This window comes from Delphinapterus leucas, chromosome 13 (assembly GCF_059928025.1).
Source record: "Delphinapterus leucas isolate spDelLeu-1000000601 "Yukka" chromosome 13, BTC_Dleu_Yukka2, whole genome shotgun sequence".
NCBI classification, from domain to species: domain Eukaryota; kingdom Metazoa; phylum Chordata; class Mammalia; order Artiodactyla; family Monodontidae; genus Delphinapterus; species Delphinapterus leucas.
Genome location: NC_143141.1, coordinates 43,138,193 through 43,164,519, shown reverse-complemented (window position 1 = coordinate 43,164,519; position 26,327 = coordinate 43,138,193). Strand labels below are relative to the sequence as shown.

The 26,327-nt window shown below is 35.1% G+C and overlaps 1 protein-coding gene across 15 annotated transcripts in view; it reads right to left on the bottom strand.

Annotated features, from left to right (window-relative positions):
* USP34 (ubiquitin specific peptidase 34) overlaps positions 1–26,327 on the bottom strand; it is a 231,411-nt gene that overhangs the window by 20,921 nt on the left and 184,163 nt on the right. For all 15 annotated transcript variants that reach the window (XM_089923127.1, XM_022597181.3, XM_089923126.1 and 12 more), the window contains 18 exons: positions 25,424–25,502; positions 21,889–21,942; positions 21,682–21,777; positions 19,288–19,352; positions 19,120–19,195; positions 18,981–19,028; positions 18,519–18,584; positions 16,663–16,743; positions 14,693–14,778; positions 13,920–14,088; positions 13,748–13,822; positions 12,452–12,603; positions 8,738–8,786; positions 8,546–8,650; positions 8,409–8,453; positions 7,558–7,662; positions 6,294–6,441; positions 1,372–2,006 (listed from right to left, as the gene is read on the bottom strand). In XM_089923127.1, coding sequence (XP_089779253.1) covers positions 1,372–2,006; positions 6,294–6,441; positions 7,558–7,662; positions 8,409–8,453; positions 8,546–8,650; positions 8,738–8,786; positions 12,452–12,603; positions 13,748–13,822; positions 13,920–14,088; positions 14,693–14,778; positions 16,663–16,743; positions 18,519–18,584; positions 18,981–19,028; positions 19,120–19,195; positions 19,288–19,352; positions 21,682–21,777; positions 21,889–21,942; positions 25,424–25,502 — 2,134 coding nt within the window. The remainder of the gene's footprint in view (positions 1–1,371; positions 2,007–6,293; positions 6,442–7,557; positions 7,663–8,408; positions 8,454–8,545; positions 8,651–8,737; positions 8,787–12,451; positions 12,604–13,747; positions 13,823–13,919; positions 14,089–14,692; positions 14,779–16,662; positions 16,744–18,518; positions 18,585–18,980; positions 19,029–19,119; positions 19,196–19,287; positions 19,353–21,681; positions 21,778–21,888; positions 21,943–25,423; positions 25,503–26,327) is intronic.

Genomic DNA, 26,327 nt, shown 5'->3' with positions numbered 1-26,327 from the left:
TACATACTTATCAAAGACCTGAAACCCCCAACCTTCATATTTTTCACGGCAAAAATTGATTTAAGCACCATTTTCACAAAAAATCTCTAACTGATAAGTTCTAAAATAAAGATGTTACATTTCATTGATGCCTAACAACATTAGGGGATAAATATTCTAACTCACCCAGCACTCATCAAAGGTATATTTAACTTACAGACATCATGTTTAGTAACTAAATCGGAGATTATTTATGTGAATGCGATAGAGAAAAATCCACTGAATCTTAATAAATTCTGTCCTAACTCCTTCTAAGTTCGGCAGACTCTCATTCTCCTTCCGTATTCTTATAACCTTGGCTTTGAACCTCTTTTGGTACTTAATATACTCACTTTCTTTCCTTTATTATAGGCATTCTAACTTTCTTAACAGGAAATAAGGTTATTCTTTCTGGGTGAGAAATAACAATTCACTACATTATGTCTAAAGGACAGTTAATGTCCTTTCTTCCTTCAACAGGAAAAAGAAGTGTAGCACACAATTCAAGGATACCAATACTTAAAATACCCTTTATTGTAGTCATTTGACTGAGCTCTTAAGTAAGTGTTGAATGTCTTGAAAAAGTTCCTTCTCCTATACTCCCCTTAAAGTAAGCAAAAAAATTTTCTTATTAGCAGTTTTTAGCCTCTGGGTTGACAACAGCTTGAAAAAGCGTTCTGCACTCTGCTTCCAACCCCCTTCCCAGATGTATACCCTCTTGGTGTAAGCTTGAGTTTACAACAAAGAATAAGAGGCAACAATGAAAAGAAATATCCAGGAATGACAGCCTAACATGGAGAGGGGAAATTTTTAAATAAAACCTATAGTCTGCAGAGAAAAAGGGATCAGATTTAGATGGTATATATTTGTACTCTGATAGGCCCACCTCTTAGCCATTTCATTCACTTCAACGTAGTGTGAACAAACAAAAAAACCCTAGGGAATACTACAGCTAAGATAAAATATTGTCTAGCTTACAGCTTAGCATAGCATGTATATGTTGATAATATCTAAACAGTAAATACTCACTTCCTTAAAACTGTACCACAAAGCTGAACTTTTTCATTAGGTATATATGAAAGACTCATTAACAAAACCACAAATTAACATAAGTAAGTCCCATTAGAGATAAAACTTCAATATCAACCTAAGAAAAATTATCCACACACTTATCAATTTTATAACAACATTTTATACATGTATTCAAGAAAACAAATAAACCTTAAGTCTTTAAGAAAGAACAGTTAAAGTCAGACTGTACTCCCATATTTTGTCACTACATCCCACAACGGGAAAAACAGGTATTTCCAATCAATTTGAGGATACAGATACAAGAGTTATCATTTTACTTACTCCAGGGTATTGGCTGGCATGTGGTGTAAGATTCTTAAAGGCCCACTGAATGTTCTGGTGAGAAGCCAGTTGTCGTGTAAATGCAGGAGACTGTTCACAGCAGAGCCTCAGAATGCCGTAGTAGGCAGGCAGCATCCCACGGTTAAAAAGCACCACATCCTGATCATCATGGTCAGCAAGGATGTAATTGAAGGCAATGTTCTTGGTTACCACTGGGTTCTGAACAATAAGGCGGATATTCTCTGGACAGTCAGCACACACATTGTACCAAAATGAAAGCAAAGCCTGTTTATTGTGATTTGTAGCTATTGCTGGCTCAGAAAGTTTAGGCTGGAAAAGGTTCCACAAATCCATGAAATATGTGGAAAACATCAGCTTCTCAGTTTTGGAAATTAAACAGTAAGTCATAAAGCTAAAATAGGGCACTAGCTTTGTAGTGCCATGAACAGCAGCATCAACATAAAGTTTGGCTCTTGAGAGCAAACCAAGGAGCACGTTGTAGACCTGATGTAGGACTACTGTTGTGTCTGGACTGAGTGGAAGGTCACGGGTTGGGATGTGCAAAGACCTTGTTGACCGGAACATCTGGCGGAATGAATTGCTTGGTATAAGGGACACCAGAAGATAAGCTGCAGCTATAAAATGTAAAACAAAACTGTCAGATGCTTACAAGATATAAAATAGACTGAAGAGCAGTCATTAAACACAAAGTCACTCTTCCCTTTAAAAATTAAAATGAATAAAAATTAAGGGACATGAACATCTCTTTTAATATCTTTCTGCTCTACCACTGGTACCAGAGAAATCCCAAGGAATGACAAAAACAGACGTCTTCCATTTTGTCACTGCTATTTTTTAAGTGGTGACAACAATCGCATAAACAAAGTTTTAAACCTCTTTTGTTTAGCTTTCCCAAGACGTAGAATTTTCCCATTTGTTTTATCATTTTATTTCTTCTCAGGGAATAATATGGTTTAACAGGAAGAACACAGCATTTGGAGCCAGAAGACCTACATAACGCTGTCTGACATACCAAATCATTAATTTAGGGTCTTAGTTTTCCTCTTCTTTATCAATTATTACAAAATAATTCAGTATTATTTTGTAGATAATGGTAAACTTACATTATAAAGATAGAATAAGATCTATCTAAAAGCCTTTTCTATTATAAAGATTATATATATATATGCCAATTATAGAACATTAACTTTGGAAAATCTCTGAAAGTCTTCTAGGCTAACCTTGCATGCAGAGAAAAGAATCCCTTCCTTCAACATACCTGGAAAATGTTATTAAGCCTATGGTATAATTCTGAGAGGATAATGACTCATTAGTTGAACCCATCTGTAAAAGGAGTTACTATTAGCAAGGCACTAAGCTAGGTACGTTGCAAATATCATCTCATTTAATCCCTCACAATCATCCTGGAGGTAGGTGATGATACACTGGAAAATCTGAATCTTAGAGAAGCAAAGACCAAGGTCACACAGATAAAAAGGGGGAGCCCAGACTTGACTTCGAGAAACGATGATGATGATGATGACGATGATAATGGTAACACACAAACAACAACAAGAACTGCTAACATTTATCAAATGCTTAAATTTAACAATTCTTTATGTAGTTGGTATTAGTTTTATTATCTCCACTTTTACTCAGACTTAAAACAGTATGACTACCCCATTTTCCACAGCAAGTGGCAGAGCTGGAATTCAAACCTTGATTGTCAGACTCATGGTTAATCGTCCTAACAACATTCATTACAGAGCCTACTCAAGGCATCTAATGCCTTAGTATAACCCTTTTCAATACACCTACTAATTCTGTCTCCCACTATTCTACCTATAATTTGATAACTTCCATCATACTACCAAAGCAAATACAGTTAGGGTTTCTAAAATTAATTGTAATCTCTTTTATGGATGTCAAATTAAACTTTATTTTTGCACAATACTCCATTTCTACATATTTCATCACCTATATATTGCTCTGATTAGCCTGTTTTCAGTTAGGCTCAGTTTGATATGTGTTTCAAATATAAAAACTTGGCATGTAGGTGTCATCTTGATCAAATTTGTATAAAACTGCAATTGAGAAAATAATTTTATTAAAAAATTTATTCAGTTTAAGTTAAATACTTTTACCCCAACATTTTATTTTGAAAAAATTTCGAACACTGTGAAAGGTTGAAAACATTCTACTAAATAATGACCCATGGACCTACCATATAAATTCTACAATTAACATTTTGTTTTGCTTTATCACATACCTAACCATCTACTTATTTCTATAAAAACTATTTGCTTTTAAATAAAAAGTAAGTTCTGCTAGGGGAAAAAAACACACGACTTTTTATTTTTATCTTTGAGAACCAACAGGGAAGTCAATGTAGAAGAACAGAGACCATCTTTCTAAAAACTGCCTTGCTATAACTTAAAAATTCCTGGGTCTAGAGAACTTAGAACAAATTGTCCATTTCTACATGGCAACTCAACTATTTTAAGACACCTATCGTGTCACCATTTTCTTTTCGCTAAATATTCTGAACAGTCATTCCTTAAAATTATTTTGTAGGATTTACAAGTATTTCTCTGTAGCTTTTCTTCTATCCATGTTACCCTAATTCTTACTGAGTTATACTGATTCTATTCAAATATTTGGGCCCCTATTTCAAGTTACATTATTTCAAAAGCATGTTTTCGTATTTCTATAGTCTTCACTATTATAATTTTTAAATGATGCATAACAATTTATTTCCTATATGAACATCTAGTTTAAAATTTTTCACACTTACAAATAATGCTGTTGGACATTCATATACTGGATGACTTACTTATACCAGAATCCCTGCAATGGTATTACTGAGTTGAAAAAGGGAAAAAAAAATTAAGGATCTTGGTACATACTGCTAAGCTGCGTTTCATAAGGGTAATATTAACTTACAATGTCGCTGCAGTGTATGAGAATGCTATTTCTTTAGCACTACTATGAATGTTAGGTGTACCAGCTAGCTAAAAAGCTTTTCTTTTTGTTTTGTTTTTTTTGTTTGTTTGGTTCAGCAAAAGTTTTTAATTGTTTTATGGTCAGGAGTCAGGACATAAATACCAACCAGCATATGTGTCAGCTCTTATAAATATCCCATTACTGTGGGGTTAACTAAACTGGCAGGAAAAAAAGCCTATGAGCAGAGTACCATTGCCAATCCATGTGTACCCACCACTGAAACATGTTTTCCCCTAATAAACCTTTTATTTTAGAAGAGGTAGAACAGACAGTTCCTATACACCCTTCTCCCATTTCCCCTGTTAACATTATTACCATGGTACATTTGTTGTGACTAAGGAACCAACACTGGCACATTACTATTAACTAAATTCCACACTTCAGATTTCAATAGTTTTGTCCTAATGTTCTTTTTCTGCTTCTAGGATCTCATTTAGGATACATAAGATTTAGATGTCATGTCTCCTTAAGCTCCTCTTGACTGTGACACTTTCTCAGACTTTCTTTGGAAGACCATGACAGTTTTGAGGAGTAGTGGTCAGGTATTTTTGTAGAATGTCCCTCAAATTAAGTTTATCTGATGTGTATCATGGTTAGACTCAGGTTATGGGATTTTGGGAGGAAGACCACATGATGAAGTGCCCTGTGCATCACACCATATCAAGGGCACATACTATCAACATGACTTATCAGTGACATTTTTAACCTTAATTAGCTGCCTGACTTAATGTTTGTCAAGTTTCTTAACGTTATTTTCTCTATCCCTCATACTCTACTCTTTGAAAGCAAGTCACTAAGCTCACACTCAAGGGGGTTTCCCTTTTGGGGGGGAAGATGTACATAAATTTTTTGGAATTCTTCTGTATGGGAGATTTGTCTCTTCTCCATTTCTTTGTTTATTCAGTCATTCATTTATATCAGTATGGACTCATGGGTATTTATTTTATACTTTGGATTACAATTCAGTGCTACGTTAATTATTTTTTCTTTCAAATTGTTCCAGCTTTGGGCATTGGGAGCTCTTTCAGGTTGGTTCTATGTCCCTTTGACATACCCCCATCATTTTGTTTTGGGAGTACTTCCTTACTTTCTGGTTCCACAAGATGCTACAGGCTCATCTTGTATATTCCCTGCCCTAGTCCTACAATCAGCTATTTCTCCAAGGAGCTGTGTTTCATTTTATCGGAAATGATGTTTAAAAACATGGATCTGGGTATTCGATGTGCTTGCTGCTACTGGAGTGTTACTGATTGTATGCCCTCTCAGCAGAAAACTAGGAAATATGATCTTAATGATTAAATTGAATGATTAAAGAATTAAAAAAATTAACTACTTTGATTTTTATTTCTTTTAATACTATCAAAAGAAAACATACTTTGTGTTTATTTACAATCAGTTACCTATTCTGTGAAGTATCTATTTTTGGTATTTGTCCATCTGTCTTCCAAGATCTTTGTTTATTCCCTTCTGGCCTGGGTACAATAAAGATATTTATCATTTAACTCCCATAACTTCAGAGAATATTTTCTCTCAGCTTATTTTGTGTTTTAATTGTCACTTTACTCTTAGGCTTCTCAAGTTACTTTTAAAACAGGATTTTCTGACCCATTACTCTCTTCACTAATGCTGATAATGCTTTGTGATTCTATCAAGAAAGGAAACAAAAATGATAGTGGTGGTGATATCACCCAAGAAAAGACATAGTTTCCTATCCTTAAAAAAACAAAAACACTATAGATATTTGTAAAACATCGCCATAGGTTTTCAAATACTAATATAACCTTGGCGTTTAAAACAATATCTCTAAGAGCCTTTCTGTATTATACAATGGGCATATTATGATCACCTTAAAACAAAAAACAAAACGAAACGTGGAACAACAACAAAATGGTTTCTTAAATTCTGAATATTTGACTTACAAGTCCTGACTCTAGGATAATTGTGAGCCAAAAGAAACCGCTCGACCCAGTTTTCCATATTCTGTAGGACCCAGCTGTGTGCCAGTTTATTTCGGGGTGTCTGCACTGCCAACCAATCCAGACACTGAGAAGGATTGTATTCAATTACCTACAAGTAAAATGACAAGAACAGAATATAAGGCTAACTGAATGAGCAGTTACTTTTTTAAACTTACTTTTGGTATGTGCATCAGACACTTTAAAGCTAAATAGTTTTTTGAAAACTAGAGCCTGAAAGAAGTTTCACACCCATGTTTTTTCCCATTTTTAAAGCAACTTATTTTTATTAACAGGAATATGTTCAAGGAGAATTTGTCATTAGTTTACAAAATAAAATTATAATAACCAAGGACTCTAACACAGGACCAATAAGAGAACTCAATGACCTTTAAGGTCTTAAGTTTACAAAGTTATTTAAAAGTGCTTTTAATTCTCTAAAGTTTCCATCTTTACTTTTCTTATTGTTTGCCCAATCTGCTACTATAAGTGAGAATGAAAACTAGCTCACTATACTGCCGGGAAGATTTTTTTCATTGGAAAAGGAAATCCTAGGAATCTAGAGGTGGGGTTGGAAAATTATGGCTCTCAGAAGCCAAAATTACGGCTTCTGTGGTTTGCCTGTTTTTAAGTTTTTATTGGAACACAACCATGCCCACTCATTTACATTTTGTCTATGGCTGGTTTTATGGTAAAACAGCAGCTGAATGGTTCTAACAGAGACCATATGGCCCACAAAGCCTAAAATATTTACTATCTGGCTATGAAGAGAAAAAGTTTGCCAGGCCCCTGGTCTAGAGAGTGGGCATTTCCAACACTCACTAAGAAGAAATTCTGTAACCTCAGCAGTAACTATGGAAGAAAGGAAGTGGCTGGTGCGTCCTCTGTATTTTCTATCAACTGCTGAAAGCACCTGGCTTGTATTTCTAGGGCTTCTACCACTTTACGGAATCTTTTTTGAGGATACGGGAATGAGGACCTCGGATGGGCTGAAGACTGCTTATGACTCTACGAGAAAATCTTTAAACATCTGAGACACTAGGGAAGAACTCTTTTTTCCCCTAGATCTTCTGACTAAAGCATCTCTTCTTCCCTTGACCTGTGACTTACTAAAACCATTTTGAGTTACCCAAGCAAGAAGAAACTAGTACTTAAAATGTGAGTGACTGTGTTAGAAAAATAAAGCCCTCGGAAAAATAAACACTAAAACATCTGCTGCAAGACTTACCTCCCATATCCTTTGTAGAATGTAAGATGCAAAGGGAGGCATTCCTGGAGGTCCACCAGCAAACTCCATTAGCATAGTCAACAATTTAAAGAAAGGATTGGCTGCCTATAAGACATGTACATGACTGTGTATTTAGATCTGTTTGAACCCATCATTTCCAGCTGAAAACAAAGAAGTATAACTCTTCTACAGATCACATTTAAATCTGCTGTATTAGGTTAGAGAGCTCAGTACTCATACATATGAACCTGAACTCTCATAAAGCAGAAGGGTGAGCGCAGGATACAGTGTCAATTGTGTGGGAGCCACATTTAACAGAAAACATCTATTTTTCTGGATGTCAATTTGGGAAAAAATGTATCAAAACTCTTGTTAATGAGACAACCATGTTTATAGAAAAATTTAGATTAAAAGTTTCCTGCAGCAACCTTTGCTCTCTGAGGTATAATTTATAGTAATATTTGACATGTATTATCAAAGTAGCTATAATATTTTCATTTTATGAAAATACATACTTATCCACCTAGGCAGAATTCTGGTTAGTCTACTTTCTTCTAAGGTACAATATGATATATGCTTCAAACCAAACAACTTTAAAGCTCAGTATCTAGGTGGAACTCTGATATATTCAACTTATATGTAAATTTATATTTAATTGGGAAAATGACATTTGTGACAAGACGTGAAGAAGTAATTCAGTTTATTCAAGTTACATAGTTAAAAATAGGTTGTTGTATTATGAGGGAAGCCTTGATAAATTTTTTCCCAAAAACAATTAGAAAGGTTCATTTGAAAGCATTGTCAGTGCTGATAGCTGCTTGAAAAACATGAATGAACAGATGTCTACATACCTCAGGAGTCAATTTTGCTATTGATGTGAAAAGCATAGATACAATCTAAAACAAAACAAAACAAAACAAAAGGGATAATTTCAGAATATTCTTCCACAAATTACCAAAAATCTTTAAGACTGTTTCTCAGCACTTACATGTTCTGCAAGTCGATTATTGTATCGACAAAGGCTGAAAATCAGATTACAAGTTTGTCTTATATTGATGCCATCACGAATATGTTGAAACAAGAAGGGAAATCCCTGTTAAAAGCAAAAGTTGTTCATTTAAGAACTATTTTGCTGTTATTTTTGTGATTATCAAGTGGTCTAATATTGAGACGGTATTACCTTTCCTCCTGTTAATGCCGCCATGTCAGTCTGTGATAATGTCAAATGCCTGAAAGAAAACATTAGTGGAAATAAGTTTTTCTTTCCTCTATACTACTTTATAGCCATTTGCATCATGACATATAACAAAATTGTTGATTCAATTACAAGTGTACCAAGCCACCATCATAAAATGATTTTTGAACTTTCTGCTAGCTAGACTTGCTCACTAGACATCTTTTAGACAATTTTTCAAAACTCCAAGATTGGTACATGGAAGTCCAAATCTACTTTGTTTCCATTTAATTAACTCAAAATGTTGGTGTACTGTAACACGAGGATGGGTCTAATTTAGAGAGCTTTTTTTTGACATGAGAACCTTCAAAACAAAACGAACTTCTAAGAAATAGAGAATTTCACTTTCAAGTTTAAAATTACTGCATATTTCTTTAACTTATTATAGAAAATTTCAAACACATACAAAAATAGAATACTGTAAGCATCCCATCACTCAGTTGCAAATTACCACCTTACGGTCGGTCTTGATTCATCTGTACCTCCTACTTGTTCAAATATGAACTATTTTGAAGCAATTCCAGATATGTTATCACTTAGTCCATAAATTTCAATACATATCCCAAACATAAATTTCAAAAACATAAACAACACTACCATTATTCACACCTAAAATAAATTAACAATTTCTTATTATCATACAAGATCCAGTCAATGTACAATTTCCTCAAGTTTCTAAAAAATTTTTTTTATAATTTGTTTGAATCAGGATCCAAATGAAGTCCTCTGTTGACACTGGTTGAAATGTCTTTTAAATCTCTTTTAGACAACTGGTTTCCCCTCCGATTTTGTTTTTATCTTGCAATTAATCTGTTGAAGAAAGCAGGTGGTTTGACCTGTAGAATTTCCCACATTTCCATTTTGCTGATTATATCCTTGGTGTGTTGTTTTAACATATTCCTCTGTCCCTGTATTTCCTATAAACTGGTTGTTATTAGATCTAGAGACTTGATCAGATCTAGGTTTGACTTTTTAATCAAGAATACCTTAATAAACGGTAGTGTGAACTTTCATCAGGAGGCACACAATGAAAAGCTGTCCCTCTTTTTGTAATGTTTTCAGCCCATGATGATCATTTCCTAGATCCATTATTGCATTTGGGATGCAAAATATTGATATCCTAATTCCAGCATTACTTGCTCATTTATTAGCTCAAATACCTCTATGACGATGAACATCCCTCTCATTTACCATTTGGTTGCCATGAAGTATAATTCTTGCAGGTAAGATAAATACTTGATATTGTTCCTTTATTAATAAGTTTCCAAAATTGTTACTTGGTTTCTTAATATACTCCAAAAGTTGTCAATAATTTTAAAAATTTTGTCTTTAGGTATCATTATGAACTCATGGATGTAAACATCCATGATGTGTTTTAGTCCACTTGCAGTTGTTATTATTATTGATGCTCAAGTTGTCCAATCTGTAACCAGTAGAAACCTCCTTAAGTTGACTCTTGAGACCTTTTAACATGACCTCAGTAGTCTTTGATAGCCTCCTTGCTTTCCAAAATGACAAAATGTTCGAGGCTTCCCATTCATTTCTTGCCCAAGACCTGGAATTGGCCATTTTCTCAAGGAACCTTGATTTTTTTCAGTGGGAAATATTATCTAGATGCCAGGGTCACTCACTGATTTTTGGGTTGGACAGGATTTCTAGGCCTTTTCAGAAAATGGAGATACATAATACATTTTTTGTTTGCTTAAGACAAAATATACCATGAACTCTACTGATATTCCCAAATTCAAATTTAGTTTTGAAGAAGTTATGTAAACATCCTACAATTTTATATTTGTATTTCTCTTTTCTTTTTCTGAAAATCTTGCTTTCTAATGACATTAACAATTATCTATTTGTTTTATTCTATAATACAGTTTCAGAATAATAATTCTAAGTATACTACTACTCACAATATAATTAGTAAAACACTTGAGGATAATTTTACAATTCTTTTTGTCCTTCAGGTACATCCCACTAAAAATTACAGTTAAATCAATGTGTTCTAAAGTCACTTTAATTCCTCTCCAGTGGCTATGTCACCAACTCAATATACAGTTAGGCTCATTTATTTCAGTCTGCTTTTGATTTTTAGGGATTGCATTTTATTAATTTATTTATAATTATAGAAAACATTTACATGATTCCAAAGATAAATCTAAAAAACAAAACAGTGTACTATATTCAAAGAAGTCAAACCTTCATTCCTGTCCCCTCCAGCCTGTTTTCCCCTCCCCCAACCACTGGAAACTTAAAATTTATTTTTAAAAATTTAGTCTTCAATTAGAAAAATAGTCAGTTCTTGTTACTTGTAGTACTTACGTTCTATAAAGAGCTGCGAACACTGAATTAGTGAACACTGAATCACTGCTCATAGGGAAAACATACACTTAGGTTCCTGTAAACCTCTGGTCATAACACTTTCATTAATAGATCAATATGTTACCTTGCATAATGTGTGTTTCTGTTTAAAGACACCTGATTTAATGTTGACTCATTAGCACTGAATACAGAGCAAACAGCACTGTAACTCAAACCTGAATGAAGCTTATCTAATGTGTACTTTCTCCTTAAGGCATATTATGGCCTTCTTGAGCTTAGGAACACACTAGACAGCACTTGGCACTATGCTTGGGACCATTTTTAAACAGCCAAATCACCAACAAAAAGCATAAATGTGAGAAATGTGGCATATATTGCAAACAAAAATTTGTTTACAATTTGAGCACCGAAACAAGAAGGCAGAGTGTCACCATGTTTGACCTCAGCTGGAGAAGTGTGTGTCAGGTCAACTCCAATTTTTTGCCACTCTGTGCATTCTGAAATCCACAAATCACTGTAAACGCTTCACAAGTACTGATTTGGGGATTACAAATAAATTTAAGTAGGAGAATTCACAAAGTGGAGATCCATGAATAATGTGGCTTGGTTGCACACGTGCGTGCGCGCGCACACACACACACACACACACACACACTCTTCTCTCTCTCTCTCTCACTCACTTTGTGTCTCACAGCCTCCCCTTCTTAAGAAGTAGCATACTATAGGGAATTCCCTGGTGGTCCAGTGGTTAGGACTCAGTGATCCCGTAAGCCATGCTGCGTGGCCAAAGGAAAAAAAAAAGTAGCATACTATATATACTTTTGTCCACCTTGTTTTTTTTTCACCTCAGTGATATGTATCTTAAAGAACTCTCCATGGTGGTACACATACAGTCCATACTGCCTGTTTTTTTTCTGCTACAGAGTCCTCTATCAAGTGGATGCTCTGTTTCTTCAACTTGTACCATCTTTGTGGACATTTTCAGTCTTTTGCTGTTTATAAACACTGCTTCAATAAACAGCACTGCACATACATCTTTTGGTGTTTTGGGAACAGAATCCCAGAAGTGGGGTTGCTAGGTCAAAGGATGAATGCACATATAATTTTGCTACATATTTTACTGTAAATTTCTTCAATGTATATTTCTAACATGACTCAGGCAAAGTAAGAGTTTGGTACAAAGGATCGAAATACTTATGCTACAAGAGTTGATGGAAAGTGTTGTTATTATTTAAAGGGAATTAAGTAACAAAAACTACTGAGTTAATAATGGTAAAACAATTATGTAAAAAGAATAAAATCAAACATGCTTTAAGCATTTTGAATGTTGAAGCATTTCACCTTTCGGAGCGAGACTGTTCAACCAAAAGAGCAACTAAAGCTATCATTTTTTCAAGAGCAGCTGGCCTGTATTTTTCTTCTGCCAGAGAGAGTATATCTTCTTCCTCCTCCTCTTCTTCCCCTTCTTCCTCTGACAACACTTCAACTTGAGGCTAGAACATAACACAATTCATTTTTAATATATTATTTTCTAACATTATGTTGAGAGAAAAGAGCTTGATTGTCTCACACAACAATGCAGGGTAGACAGTGGCAGGAGCATGTATCATGAAAAATAACCACTCAAAGGCCTAACCTTATTTAAAAGTCTAAACCACATTCAGCACAATTCTAGATTTAATAGGCAGAACTGTAAAGAACAATAATTCCCAATACTGTATTTACCTTACCTAAAGATATAAATTCTTTAACAATAATTTTTTTTTCTTATAGGCAAGCTCTTTGGAAGATAAATCAGGAACAAAATTTATATGAGTATGATAAAATGGTATTTCATATTTAATAAAAATACCAGTTACACAAATTAAGGAATCCATATTTGCAGTTTTCAGATAATCCAAACAGTAGGTATTTCAAAGAGATACTCATTTGGGGTTTGAAATGCAACACTGAAAAGATTTTATGATCTAACAAAGCAAAAGAAAAGCAGTCTAAATAAGTAGCCATCTAGGTTGAAATTAGATAATAACAGTATGTATTTGGAGAACCATTACAGCACAGTGGCTAACAGTTTCATTCAGGAGTCTAACCAAGGATCAAAGCCTAACTCACTGTGATCTAAAACAAGTTAACTTCTTTATGCCTCAAGTTCCCCATCTGTAAAATGGAGATAACAACAGTACTTACCTCTTAGGGTTACAACAAGGATTAAATTAGAGCAAATAGAGCATTCAATCCAATGTGGTCATTACAGACAACACAAAATTGATGTAATAGTTTTAATATTATGAATTGAATTTTTGGAAGACTGACAGACTTAATATATAGCAAAGGGCTTTAAAAATATGGCCAGCAAAAATGTTCACCAAAACACAAAATGCTACTGTAAGACCCTAAAGCAGGTGATGGCCATTTTGCCTAAATTTATTTGCTTTGATCCAGGGCCATACCAGTGAAATTTATCACTTGACTGTTTCTTCTCTTGCTATATCCATTAAAAATATCAACCAAACTTAGACCCTTAAAATCATTTAATATCAGGGCTGGAAGGGACTTCAAAGGAATCCAGTATCTTTCTATGATGCAAACTTGAAAACATGGCTCTAAATCCCTGATATGAGACAGAACTGTACTTACATTTTCAGGCCCTTTGGTTCCCATGTAAAAATGTACCATTGTAGATATGGCTTGCAGTGAAAGCAAAAACTGGCTCTAAAAATAAAAATATTGATTTAAAAATAAAAACAATTAAGTTTTAAATACTGAAAATAAGTGCATAATACCAGAAATAAACAAGATATAGCCTCACCTCTTCTTCACCCATTTTGGCAAATTCGTAAAGGAAGGCAAAATATTCTGTAAGATGTTTACTGTGAGGCTTTACACCATGTTCCATGATTAATAACAGAGTTCTCACAAATCGAGTGACACATGAACGACCACCTATATCTTCTACTGAAGCATCCATATCATCAGACCTGAAAACACAATTTTATACATCTTAGAAAAAGTATGAAGTCTGGGGATAGATATTTTGGGAGGAGAAATATTTTAAAAACCTGAATTTATCTCTTTCATCTTTGCAATAATGAATACCAATTACAATAATACAAAAAGTTGGATTCCAGTTATCATGTCTCGCTGAAATCAAAACAAAAAGACTAAGTCAAAGTTACTTGTAGAGGATTTTGAAAATGCAATTAAATAAAAATAAAACAAAAGTATTCCTTCTTGATTTATATTATTACAGATTATTTTTAAATAGGAGAACCTAAATATTTCAGTGTGGATATTTAAAAATACTTCGTAGGCAGATCATCAAAAAACTTAAAAATAAAATGTTCAGGGACTTCCCTGGTGGTCTGGTGGCTAAGACTCCATGTTCCCAGTGCAGGGGGCCCGGGTTCGATCCCTGGTCAGGGAACTAGATCTCACATGCATGCTGCAATTAAGAGTTCGCATGCTGCAATGAAACTAAGACCCGGCACAGCCAAATAAATAAATAAATATGTTAAATAAATGAATAAATAAATGAATAAATAAATAAATAAAAAAGTTCAGTTTAAAAGGTATACTTCTTACCCATCTTCCATTCCTGGCTGTAGATAGAGATGAGCATGCACAGGTCTAAGTCTCTGAATCACATGGATACACAAACGCTGAAACATCTATAGATGAAAAGATAGGACAACCTAAGAGTCAACTCACATCAGGTAACAAAGACACTGCAAAATGAACACGATTAAAAATTTTGCTACCCTGGGCTTCCCGGGTGGCGCAGTGGTTGAGAGTCCGCCTGCCGATGCAGGGGACATGGGTTCGTGCCCCAGTCCGGGAAGATCCCACATGCCGCGGAGCGGCTGGGACCGTGAGCCATGGCCGCTGAGCCTGTGCGTCCGGAGCCTGTGCTCCGCAACGGGAGAGGCCCGCGTACCGAAAAAAAAAAAAAAACTCTGCTACCCATTTATATTTTGCCCACAGATTATCTTTTGACATTCTAAAGCTTTCCTGGAGTCTCAACTACAGACTGAAGATAAAAGGTAGAGTTAGCTTGAAAAACAATTTTATAAGGGAAAAAGCAAAAACAAACTATAGGTTTCAGTAATAGAGATTACCAAATACGAAGCTTCATGAAACCTCCTTTACTAGTGGAGATACAGAGGAAAGAAAACTTGGCAACCATCTCTTTCAGAAGAGTGGAGTGGGGCAGGACAGCTGCTTATTAGAATTTCAATGACTAGGAGAAGGAAATGCAATTTAAGTTTATCCAAAAAATATGGATTAAGATATACAAATGGCCAATAAGCACACGAAAAGATGTTTACTATCATTAATTATTAAGCAAATGCAAACCAAAACTACAATGAGATACTACTTCACACCCATTAGAATGGCTAAAATTAAGAAGACAATAAACAAATGTTGAAGAAGATGTAGCAAAACTGGAACCTTCACAGATTGCTGGTGGGAATGTAAACTGGTGCAGACATCATGAAAAAAAGTTTGGTAGTCCCTAAGAATGTTACAACCCAGCAGTTCACTCCTCTGTATATATCCAAAAGAACTGAAAACACATGTCCACACAAATATCTGTACGCATATGTTCATAGCAGTGTTATTCAAAACAGCAAAGAAGTGGAAACATCACTAATGTTCATCAACTGCTGAATAGATAAACAAAATTTGGTATATAGAATATTACTTGGCAATAAGAAGAAATAAAGTACAGATACAAGTCACAACATGGGTAAACCTTGAAAACATGGTTAAATCAAAAAAGCCAGTCACAAAAGACCACATACTGTGTGATTCTATTCAAATGAAATGGTGAGAATAGGCAAACCCACAGAGGCAGAAAGTATATTAATGGTGGCCAGGGGCTGAAGAGAATGGACAGGATAAAATGGAAGTGATTGCTCATAAGTATGGTATTTCTTTTGGGGGTGTTATAAAATTAGGTAGATGATGGTCACATATTTGGGAATATACTAAAAAACACTTAATTTTACACTTTGAAAAGTTTTGCTAAATTTTATGATATAAGAATTGTATCTCAATTATAACTGAAAGCATATTTCAGATTAAATTTTTGGTTTTGTGTCATAAATGCATATGTATTTTTCTTCCTTGTTAATTTTTCCAATGATTTATGAAAAACAAACTGATTCATGTGACAGATGAGAATCTGTCACGGAAATAAGTTATACACTATTCATTTAACTTTCAAGGCCATTACAGTACCCTACCATGGTTAGAATACCTAAGGATCTGAAAAAGAATCAGTACAACTCATACATCAAAGTAGGATCTGAGAAAATAGGCAGTTACAGCTATCTTCCTATAACCAGGAAATGTGAATGATTTTAATCACTTGACTGGAAATGATAGCTGATTTGCCAAAAGAAGCTGGTGAAAATAAGAGCAAAATGACTTTTGTGATAAGAGGTCGATCTTTTCAAATTACTTCCAATGCTGGGTTAAAATATATTCACAGGCAAATTCAGAACAATTAACTTGAAAGCCACTTCTTTTCCAAATAAATTTTTTCTTACCTGTCTCACAATTTGATTAGGGCACTTAATTAGTATCTGCATTGGCCACCAATCATCATCAGCCATGCGGTCCAAAAACCACTGTAAGTAAATAGTGTGATTTTAACATTCAATCAATACTTGTCAATTGGGATAAAAATCACACAAAGATTTTAATTCTAGTTGACATTTGAATTCTTTTAAATTCTTACCAAAAAAGATTCTTCAATTGGTAGAAAGTGTAAAATCTAAAATGTCTAAAGTCATAATCAAGGTCATCTCAATACAGAATTCCATGGATGCCATTTACATTATAGTGTAGAACCTACATGATGACAACCTGCAGTTCTTAATAAAGTCAAATACTATTTTCCTCTTAGACTTCATAAAGGTCACATTGCAGAATTTTTTGTTCCTATTAATAATATACGATCTGAGTATGATAAACTTTCTGTTTAAAACCAATTTATGTTCTGTTGATAACAAAAAACACTCTTCTTTACGCTAAGACAATTTCCCATTAATTTCAAGATATCTCTTAATCACATATTTAACTCCTCTACTGAACTGTACTGCCTATTTATGCACACACATAATTACTGACAACTGTAGAGAATTTTAACTCCTTGATAGAGTTCCAGAGGCAAATCCTTAGTGAAAAAACTGAAGTCACAACTTTATTAAAAAAAAACAACAAAAACAAAAAAAATTTGACTTAATCAAGCTTCTGCAATCTACTGAACAGTTTTTTTTTTTGTTTGTTTTTACTGAATAGTTTTTTAAAAATCATGAAGGGGGAAGGGAATAGAGGAATATGTTAAATAACACCCAAAGGATGCACTAGATCAAAGCCAGCATGTGGAAAATCCTGCAGAACAAATGAGAATGTGGTACAGACGGGAAAAAAAAAAAAAGAAGGTAACTACAGTTGCTCCTTGGTATGGAGCCCCAGCATACATGAAAATCTGCAGATACTCAAGTCCCATAGTTGACCTTCTTCTGTATCTTAGGTTCCTCTGCATCCTCGGATTTAACCAACCACAGATTGTACGGTACTGTACGTACTTACTGAAAAAATCTGTGTATGAGTGGACCCACACAGTTCAAACCCGTGTTGTCCACGGGTCAACTGTATTATAGATGAAAAGAGATTTACAAGACAAAAGCAAAATGTGGACCTTGTTTCAATACTAATTCAAACAAACCGACTGAAAAAAATTTTAAAAAATAATCTTTCTAAAATCCTTCTACATATGAAAAAATCTTCAACTAATTTCATCTATTGTACACTATGCTGCTGTCTCCCACTTCTGGGAATTTATAAGACCTGCATTCCTAGAAAGGCACACACCACTCCGGGAGATCATCACAAATGATAAACGATAGTAAGATGGCAATATGGCTAAGTGTTTATTACCTGTGTGCATACTATCCTTAGGGATGTATGTTTCTCTTATAATGTAATATGGGAAAAGATAAAATAGGACATAAACTGATCTACTGGGATATATGCATTTTTTCTCAGAGGGGGAAGGGAGATATGCATTTTTCAGTATTTTCTAGTAGCATGCAAAAGTAGTTAAGAAATATCTGGTACAGTTCTGAATTTTCTATACTTTTTCCTTCCAATACATGGTGGGGGGGAACCTAAGGATTTTTAAGTAACTTAAAAATCAATTATTTAATCAATGTAATGAATTTGATACATTAATTATAAATTTCTCTTGGCAATCAAGTAATTTTAGGAACAACTTACACTGGCTCCCTATGATTTATAATAGATAAAACAATTTTGTTATATCATCTAAGTTAAGAATAAAAGAAAACAAGAAAGTGAATCTTAAGCTATGCATTGTTTGTTGAATCATTCACCTCACCTCACAAGCTGCTTGGCTATTATTAAATTGTTTGGTCAACAGTTCAATCCACTGAAGCATTGTGGGCTAAAAAAGAAAAAGAAGTTACTGAAGGTATTAGGTGATATCTGAGGCTTCCCTGGTGGTGCAGTGGTTAAGAATCCACCTGTCAATGCAGGGGACACGGGTTCAGGCCCTGGTCTGGGAAGATCCCACACGCCGCGGAGCAACTAAGCCCATGTGCTCCAACTACTGAGCCTGCGCACTAGAGCCCACGAGCCACAACTACTGAAGCCCGTGCTCCACAACAAGAGAAGCCACCACAATGAGAAGGCTGCGCACCGCAATGAAGAGTAGCCCCTGCTCATTGCAACTACAGAAAGCCCACGTAGTAACGAAGACCCAACGTAGCCAAAAAAAAAAAAAAAAAAGATATGATAAATGACATGAATGGCACAAAAGTTTACGAAATAGAACACATACCTTTTCTTTTGAATGAATAAATGTCTCTAGGACAAAGGAAGTGCTTAACTGCAAGAAAAGATAAAATTAAGCAAAAAAGATTTAATTATTTTAAAGTCACCAATCTTGAAGAAATTACCTAAGTCTATACATATATTACCTTTGCTGTCATTAAGGACACAGCTTTAGGATCTGGTAATGTACTGGGAATACAACTACACAACTGCCACATAAACCTAGAATTTGAAAACAATAGGTTAAAATTCTTACAAAATAAGATTTTTTTAAAGTGTTAACAAAAAAATCTTACTAAATCTGCCAAGCTTACCCAAAATATGTATGTTCAAAAATGTTTTTGTCTTGAAGAAACTGCATGTTATCATGCCAAATCCACTGAAGAAAAAAATGTTAACATTAGACATCAGAAAGCATTTGCTTCATAACATTTTACCAATATTTTTATTAGACAAAATAAGACTTGCTCTAGAAGAAACAAAAAGTATACATGCACTTAAATTCATGTTGACTTTTTTCCAGGTAAATGGAATATGGAAGTAGTTACTAAACCTAATCCAATTTATCATTACTTATCTGGTTACCTCAAGCAATCACGTTGTTTCTTTTTTTTTTTTCAATTTATTTATTAAAATTTTGAAAGTAAGAACTCTGAAATCCCAACTGTCTGAAGAGCAAATATATAATGAATAAAATTATGTTAGCATTGATAACATACATGAAAACTATGGTAGGCTGATATTCTGGTAACAACAGGTTATGAAAGACAGGTTTATGTTTAAACACTGGCAAAATAGGGCTTCCCTGGTGGTGCAGTGGTTGAGAGTCCGCCTGCCGATGCAGGGGACACGGGTTCGTGCCCCAGTCCAGGATGATCCCACATGCCGCGGAGCGGCTGGGCCTGTGAGCCATGGCCGCTGAGCCTATGTGTCCAGAGCCTGTGCTCTGCAATGGGAGAGGCCACAACAGTGAGAGGCCCGCGTACCACAAAAAAAAAAAAAAAAAAAAAAAAAAAAACTGGCAAAATAAGGGACTTCCCTGGTGGCACAGTGGTTAAGAATCTGCCTACCAATGCAGGGGACACAGGTTCATGCCCTGGTCTCGGAAGATCCCACATGCCAGAGAGCAACTAAGCCCGTGCGCCATAACTACTGAGCCTGTGCTCTAGAGCCTGCGAGCCACAACTACTGAAGCGCACGTGCCTAGAGCCCGTATTCCACGATGAGGAGCCACCGCAATGAGAAGCCTGCACACCGCAATGAAGAGTAGCCCGCGCTCGCTGCAACTAGAGAAAGCCCGCGTGCAGCAACGAAGACCCAATGCGGCCAAAGATAAATAAAATTTAAAAAAAAAACAATGTGAAAAAGAAATTCATGTTCACTTATAGATCCTGTATTTATTGAAAAAAAAACCCAAAACCATGTGTAAGTGGACCCTCACAGTTCAAGCCTGTGTTGTTCAAATGCCAACTGTACATCATTAAGGTTTTATGTAAAATTTCATTTTATTTCACATGTGGGTGGCTATCTTTAAATACTGTTGGGTCCTCATCTACAACATGGTGTACATCTGAATACCCTGGGGACACGAAGTCTTGCACATAATGATGATTATAATCTATTTTATTTTGCTATTATGATAGCAGTTGAAATAAATCTTTGTATAAATAGGTGAGTTTAATAGCTTGGCATCCAGTGACGCATCTAATTCTGCTGGTAAACCTAATTTAGAGGGTTTGGAAGAAGATAATATTCTTGGCTCTTTATCAGTAAATTACAGGTAGGCAAGATACCATTAAAAGTGTTTGGGGGGCTTCCCTGGTGGCGCAGTGGTTGGGAGTCTGCCTGCCAATGCAGGGGACACGGGTTCGTGCCCCGGTCTGGGAGGATCCCACAGGCCACGGAGCAGCTGGGCCCTTGAGCCATGGCCGCTGAGCCTGAGCGTCCGGAGCCTGTGCTCCGCAACGGGAGAGGCCATGGCAGTGAGAGGCCCACGTACCGCAAAAAAAAAAAAAAAAAAGTGTTTGGGGAACAAAATCCACTCAGTTTTAAGACTTGACCACAATAGTGCAAATATCAATCAGTCAGAGAGTAAAAGTTTAATTGTCTACATGGAAGAGTACACTTGTATCAGGTATACCTTTCTGGAGATTCATTTTTTTTACTTTTGGCCGAGTCAGTTTACAACAATGACACAACATACATTGCGTGTGCACACTTTTTATAAACCCCTAACATTATCACGTAACTACATTATGAAACGAAAAGAGCTCATTACTACAAATGAGACACATATTAAAATATATATAATACATATTTTAAATGCATTTAAAATACACTGTACACTTGTGTATAATATGAAGCGTAAGAAAAGGAACATTCACAGTCCTACCACCCAATCCAAGAATATCACCAACCATACAAGTTAATTGTGAGCTTGAGCTTATTCCATCAACCATTTTTACCTTTCTTATTTTTCTTCAGTGTTACTAATAATTGTTTTCCACTCCCTTTAATCTCTTTCAGTTTACATTCACCTGTTGTATGTCAGTATTACCGAGACTATTTGTGAACAGGGTTAAGGTCTACCTCGGATTACAGATACTAATGATGTTGTTTATATAGCCTGCTTTTATATTCTAGAACTAATACTTGCATAAATACTTAACATGCTTTTAAATTGTTGCTAAAGTTAAATTAACTCATACCTCTAGTAATTCAGATGAAACATCAAATTTGTATTCTTTGCCATTTTCTTCCTCTGGTTCCATGCGTTTGTAAAACAGCATATAAGCACTGTGTGTCTTTAAGAGGGAAAAAAAAGTATATTTTCATTTTGACATAGTATAACTATAAAAGTAGATAACATGGAAGTCAGAAAATAATGTACAATTATACATGAAAGAAATGGTTACCTTTTCGAAGGAGAAATCCATAAATTTATCTGTAACAGAATCATAGGTCTTGGTCTGTTTAAAAAAATGAAAGTTTTCCTTCTTTAAGAAATGGGTACACTCAGCTATATTTATATATAAAATACTTCATAAACAGCTATTTTATACTTTATAGCAACTTTGTAAATAGTTCTCAAATAGCATTATATTCAGAAAAATCTTTAATAGCAGTTTTTGGATAGGAGTAGTACTTTAAAAAAAAGATTCAAAACATTTTTAAGGTACTTTACCATCAATAATATAAAGCTAAATAAAATGGACTTGCAATCTGAAAAACTACTTTTTAAATAAATCTTTATTGGAATATAATTGCTTCACAATACCTTGTTAGTTTCTGTTGCACAACAAAGTGAATCAGCCATATGCATACAGACATCCCCATATCCCCGCCCTCATATCCCCTCCCTCTTGAGCCTCCCTCTCATCCTCCCTATCCCACCCCTCTAGGTCATCGCAAAGCACCAAGCTGATCTCCCTGTGCTATGCTGCTGCTTCCCACCAGCCAACTATTTCACATTCGGTAGTGTATTTATGTTGACGCTACTCTCACTTCGCCCCAGCTTCGCCCTCCCACCCCATGTCATCAAGTCCGTTCTCTATGCCTACCCCTTTATTCCTGCCCTGCAACTAGGTTCATCAGTATCATTTTCTTTTTTTGATTCCATATATGTGCGTTAGCCTACGGTATTTGTTTTTCTCTTTCTGACTTACTTCATTCTGTATGTCAGAGTCTAGGTCCATCCACCTCACTACAAATAACTGAATTTCGTTTTTTTTATAGCTGAGTAATATTCCATTGTATATATGGGCCACATCTTCTTTATCCATTCATCTGTCAATGGACATTTAGGTTGCTTCCATGTCCTGGCTATTGTAAATAGTGCTGCAATGAACACTATGATGCATGTCTCTCTCTTTTTTTTTTTTGCAGTACGCGGGCCTCTCACTGTTGTGGCCTCTCCCGTTGCGGAGCACAGACTCCGGACGCGCAGGCTCAGCGGCCATGGTTCACGGGCCCAGCCGCTCCGCGGCATGTGGGATCCTCCCGGACCGGGGCACGAACCCGTGTCCCCTGCATCGGCAGGTGGACTCTCAACCACTGCGCCACCAGGGAAGCCCTGGTGCATGTCTCTTTTTGAATTATGGTTTTCTCAGGGTATATGCCCAGTAGTGGGATTGCTGGGTCATATGGCAGTTCTATTTTTAGTTTTTTAAGGAACCTCCATACTGTTTTCTATAGTGGCTGTATCAATTTACATTCCTACCAGCAGTGTAGGAGGGCTCCCTTTTCACCACACCCTTTCCAGCATTTACTGTTTCTAGCTTTTTTGATAATGGCCATTCTGACCGGCGTGAGGTGATACCTCATTGTAGTTTTGATTTGCATTTCTCTAATAATTAGTGATGTTGAGCATCTTTTCATGTGCCTCTTGCCTGTCTCTAAGTCTTCCTTGGTGAAATGTCTATTTAGGTCTTCCGCCCATTTTCTAACTGGATTGTTTGGTTTTTTTTGATATTGAACTCCATGAGCTGTTTTTATATTTTGGAGATTAATCCTTTGTCTGTTGTTTCATTTGCAAATATTTTCTCCCATTCTGAGGGTTGTCTTATTGTCTTCTTTATGGTTTCCTTTGCTGTGCAAAAGCTTTTAAGTTTAATTAAGTCCCATTTGTTTATTTTTGTTTTTATTTCTGTTACTCTAGGAGGTGGGTCAAGAAAGATCTTGCTGTGGTTTATGTCAAAGAGTGTTTTTCCTGCGTTTTCCTCTAAAAGTTTTATAGTGTCTGGTCTTACATTTAAGTCTTTAATGCATTTGGAGTTTATTTTTGTGTATGGTGTTAGGTAGTGTTCTAATTTCATACTTTTACATGTAGCTGTCCAGTTTTCCCAGCACCACTCATTGAAGAGGCTGTCTTTTCTCCATTGTATGTTCCTGCCTCCTTTGTTGTAAATTAGGTGCCCATATGTGCCTGGGTTTACCTCTGGGCATTCTATCCTGTACCATTGATCTATATTTCTGTTTTTGTGCCAGTACCATACTGTCTTGATTACTGTACCTTTTGGTATAGTTTGAAGTTGGGGAGCCTGATTCCTCCAGCTCCATTTTTCTTTCTCAAGATTGCTTTGGCTATTTGGGGTGTTTTGTGTTTCCATATGAATTGTAAGATTTTTTGTTCTAATTCTGTGAAGAATGCCATTGGTAGTTTGATAGGGATTGCATTGAATCTGTAGATTGCTTTGGGTAGTATAGTCATTTTCACAATATTGATTCTTCCAATCCAAGAACATGGTATATCTCTCCATCTGTTTGTGTCATCTTTGATTTCTTTCATCAGTGTCTTACAGTTTTCTGAGTACAGGTCTTTTGTAGGTAGGTTTATTCCTAGGGATTTTTATTCTTTTTGTTGCAATGGTGAATGGGATTTTTTCCTTAATTTCTCTTCAAATATATAAAACTTAATAAAGTGGGCATGCAATCTGAAAAACTACCTTTTAAAAGAAGAGTTTTGCACTGTTTACTTGTTTATCTTTTCTTTCTTTTTTTTTTGAGGAAATATTCTAGGAATAACATCTAGAGATGCAATATGTTTAGTTATGGCTTCAATGGTAACTCATTATTTCCTTCCTTCTTCTACTCATTTTCCAAGTGTTAGGAATTTGTCTAATTTTCCTTTTCTATTCAGAATAGTACATAAGAGCATCAAAGAGCAGTTAAGAAAGCCTTTTCATTAAAATCCAGAATGTGACCAGTTATTTCACAATAAACATGGCTATTAAAGGGAAATATAACTTTATCTGAGCTTCTTTATGAAATAGAAATTACTTTTTAATACTTGTGAGAATCAACAGGCTATTTTTTAAGTTTTCAGAAAATTGGTACTAGGGTAAACTGCATATAAAGAAGTGAAATTATTGTAACACTACTCCAACCTAACTGTTTTTTCTTATATCTTAACTGATAATTACAAAACAGATAATCTTTTTCTATCCTGTCACTAGTAATAACTAGGTTGTTGCCTCTGTTATTGAAAGCACTAAAGGAACAATCTTTAAAGTTTAGCTTAAGCCAACTTCCTTGTCAAAGATTTCTCATAGTAAGTATTTACTCAATAAAGTATTCAATAAAGAGTAATTTCTTTCTGTTCTAATCCCACAGCATTTAAGTAAACAACTTATTTAATCATGATGTCTTGTGGAAATGTAATTCAATTCCTATACTATTATTTTTCAATTGTAAGTCTTAACCCTTCTTAATCAGACCCTCTTAATCAGTTGAAGAAATAGTAATTTAAAATATATTTTCAAAAAAAAATATTTTCCAGTGTCTGGTATATGCTCCAAACATACTAAGCTATACTAAACAACAACAAAAAAAACATTTTAGATTTAATTATAGGAATTAAGAGAAAGTTACATGACTCTGCTATTGGATTTTATGATACTACAAAGCACTTAGAAAGTCATGAACCATTTATAACTTTTGAATAAAACTTACCGTCATCTCTCCACCAAAACATTCAGAAGCAAGTTGAGCAGAATCGAAAGGTTTTACCTCAGCATCATTAAAAAGATACCTAAAGCAGAGCATATAGTATTGATCAAGTATATATGTAATATATCTGTATTGTGCCTCTTTTTAAAATATTTAGATTACATTCTAATATATTACAAATATTGATCAAACTTATTAATATGTGGTAAATTCTAACTAAGCTCTTGTTTCGACAATTCTAATCCACTAGAAATTGGGAATATAATTTCACAACACAGTCATAACCGCCTTAAAATCTGATAGATCTATTCATAACCTGGGAGTAACAAAAGAGTTCATAAAAGCAAGGAATAAAAAGTTTGCATAACTTTCTAACATGTAAAGCTATCGGACAGAAAACATTAAGAGCTTGGAAAACTTACAACGATAAAGATGCCATTTCAAAATTTATATTCAAATGGACAAAAAAAAGTAAAGATACCATGGATATGATGGTTTAAAGAGTGAGAAATATTTCAACGAAACTGTTCTATTAAGTGCAGATCAATTTACCAATGTACACTTTGTTCACAGCAATATCCCCAATATTTAGAACAATGTCTAGCACATCAATAGTCTCTATACATGAGACTTTATTCAACAACATCCGAGGACCAAAAACCAGCTATTAAGGACTGATTGAATGACTTCCAGCCATTAACTTGATGAAAGATGATAAAAAGAATGTGTGTCAGAAGGGAAAGGTAAGGTGAAGAAAATTGAGTATGCAGGTTATTTTCTAACTGGAATACATAAGGACTTTGTGGCCACCCTATAAAAGGCATTAAGTAAACAGTTCTGGAATAAGTGAACACAGGTAGGTAAGATTTGGAAGGTGCAATATTGTCTGTGAATCTAAAGTTGTGTG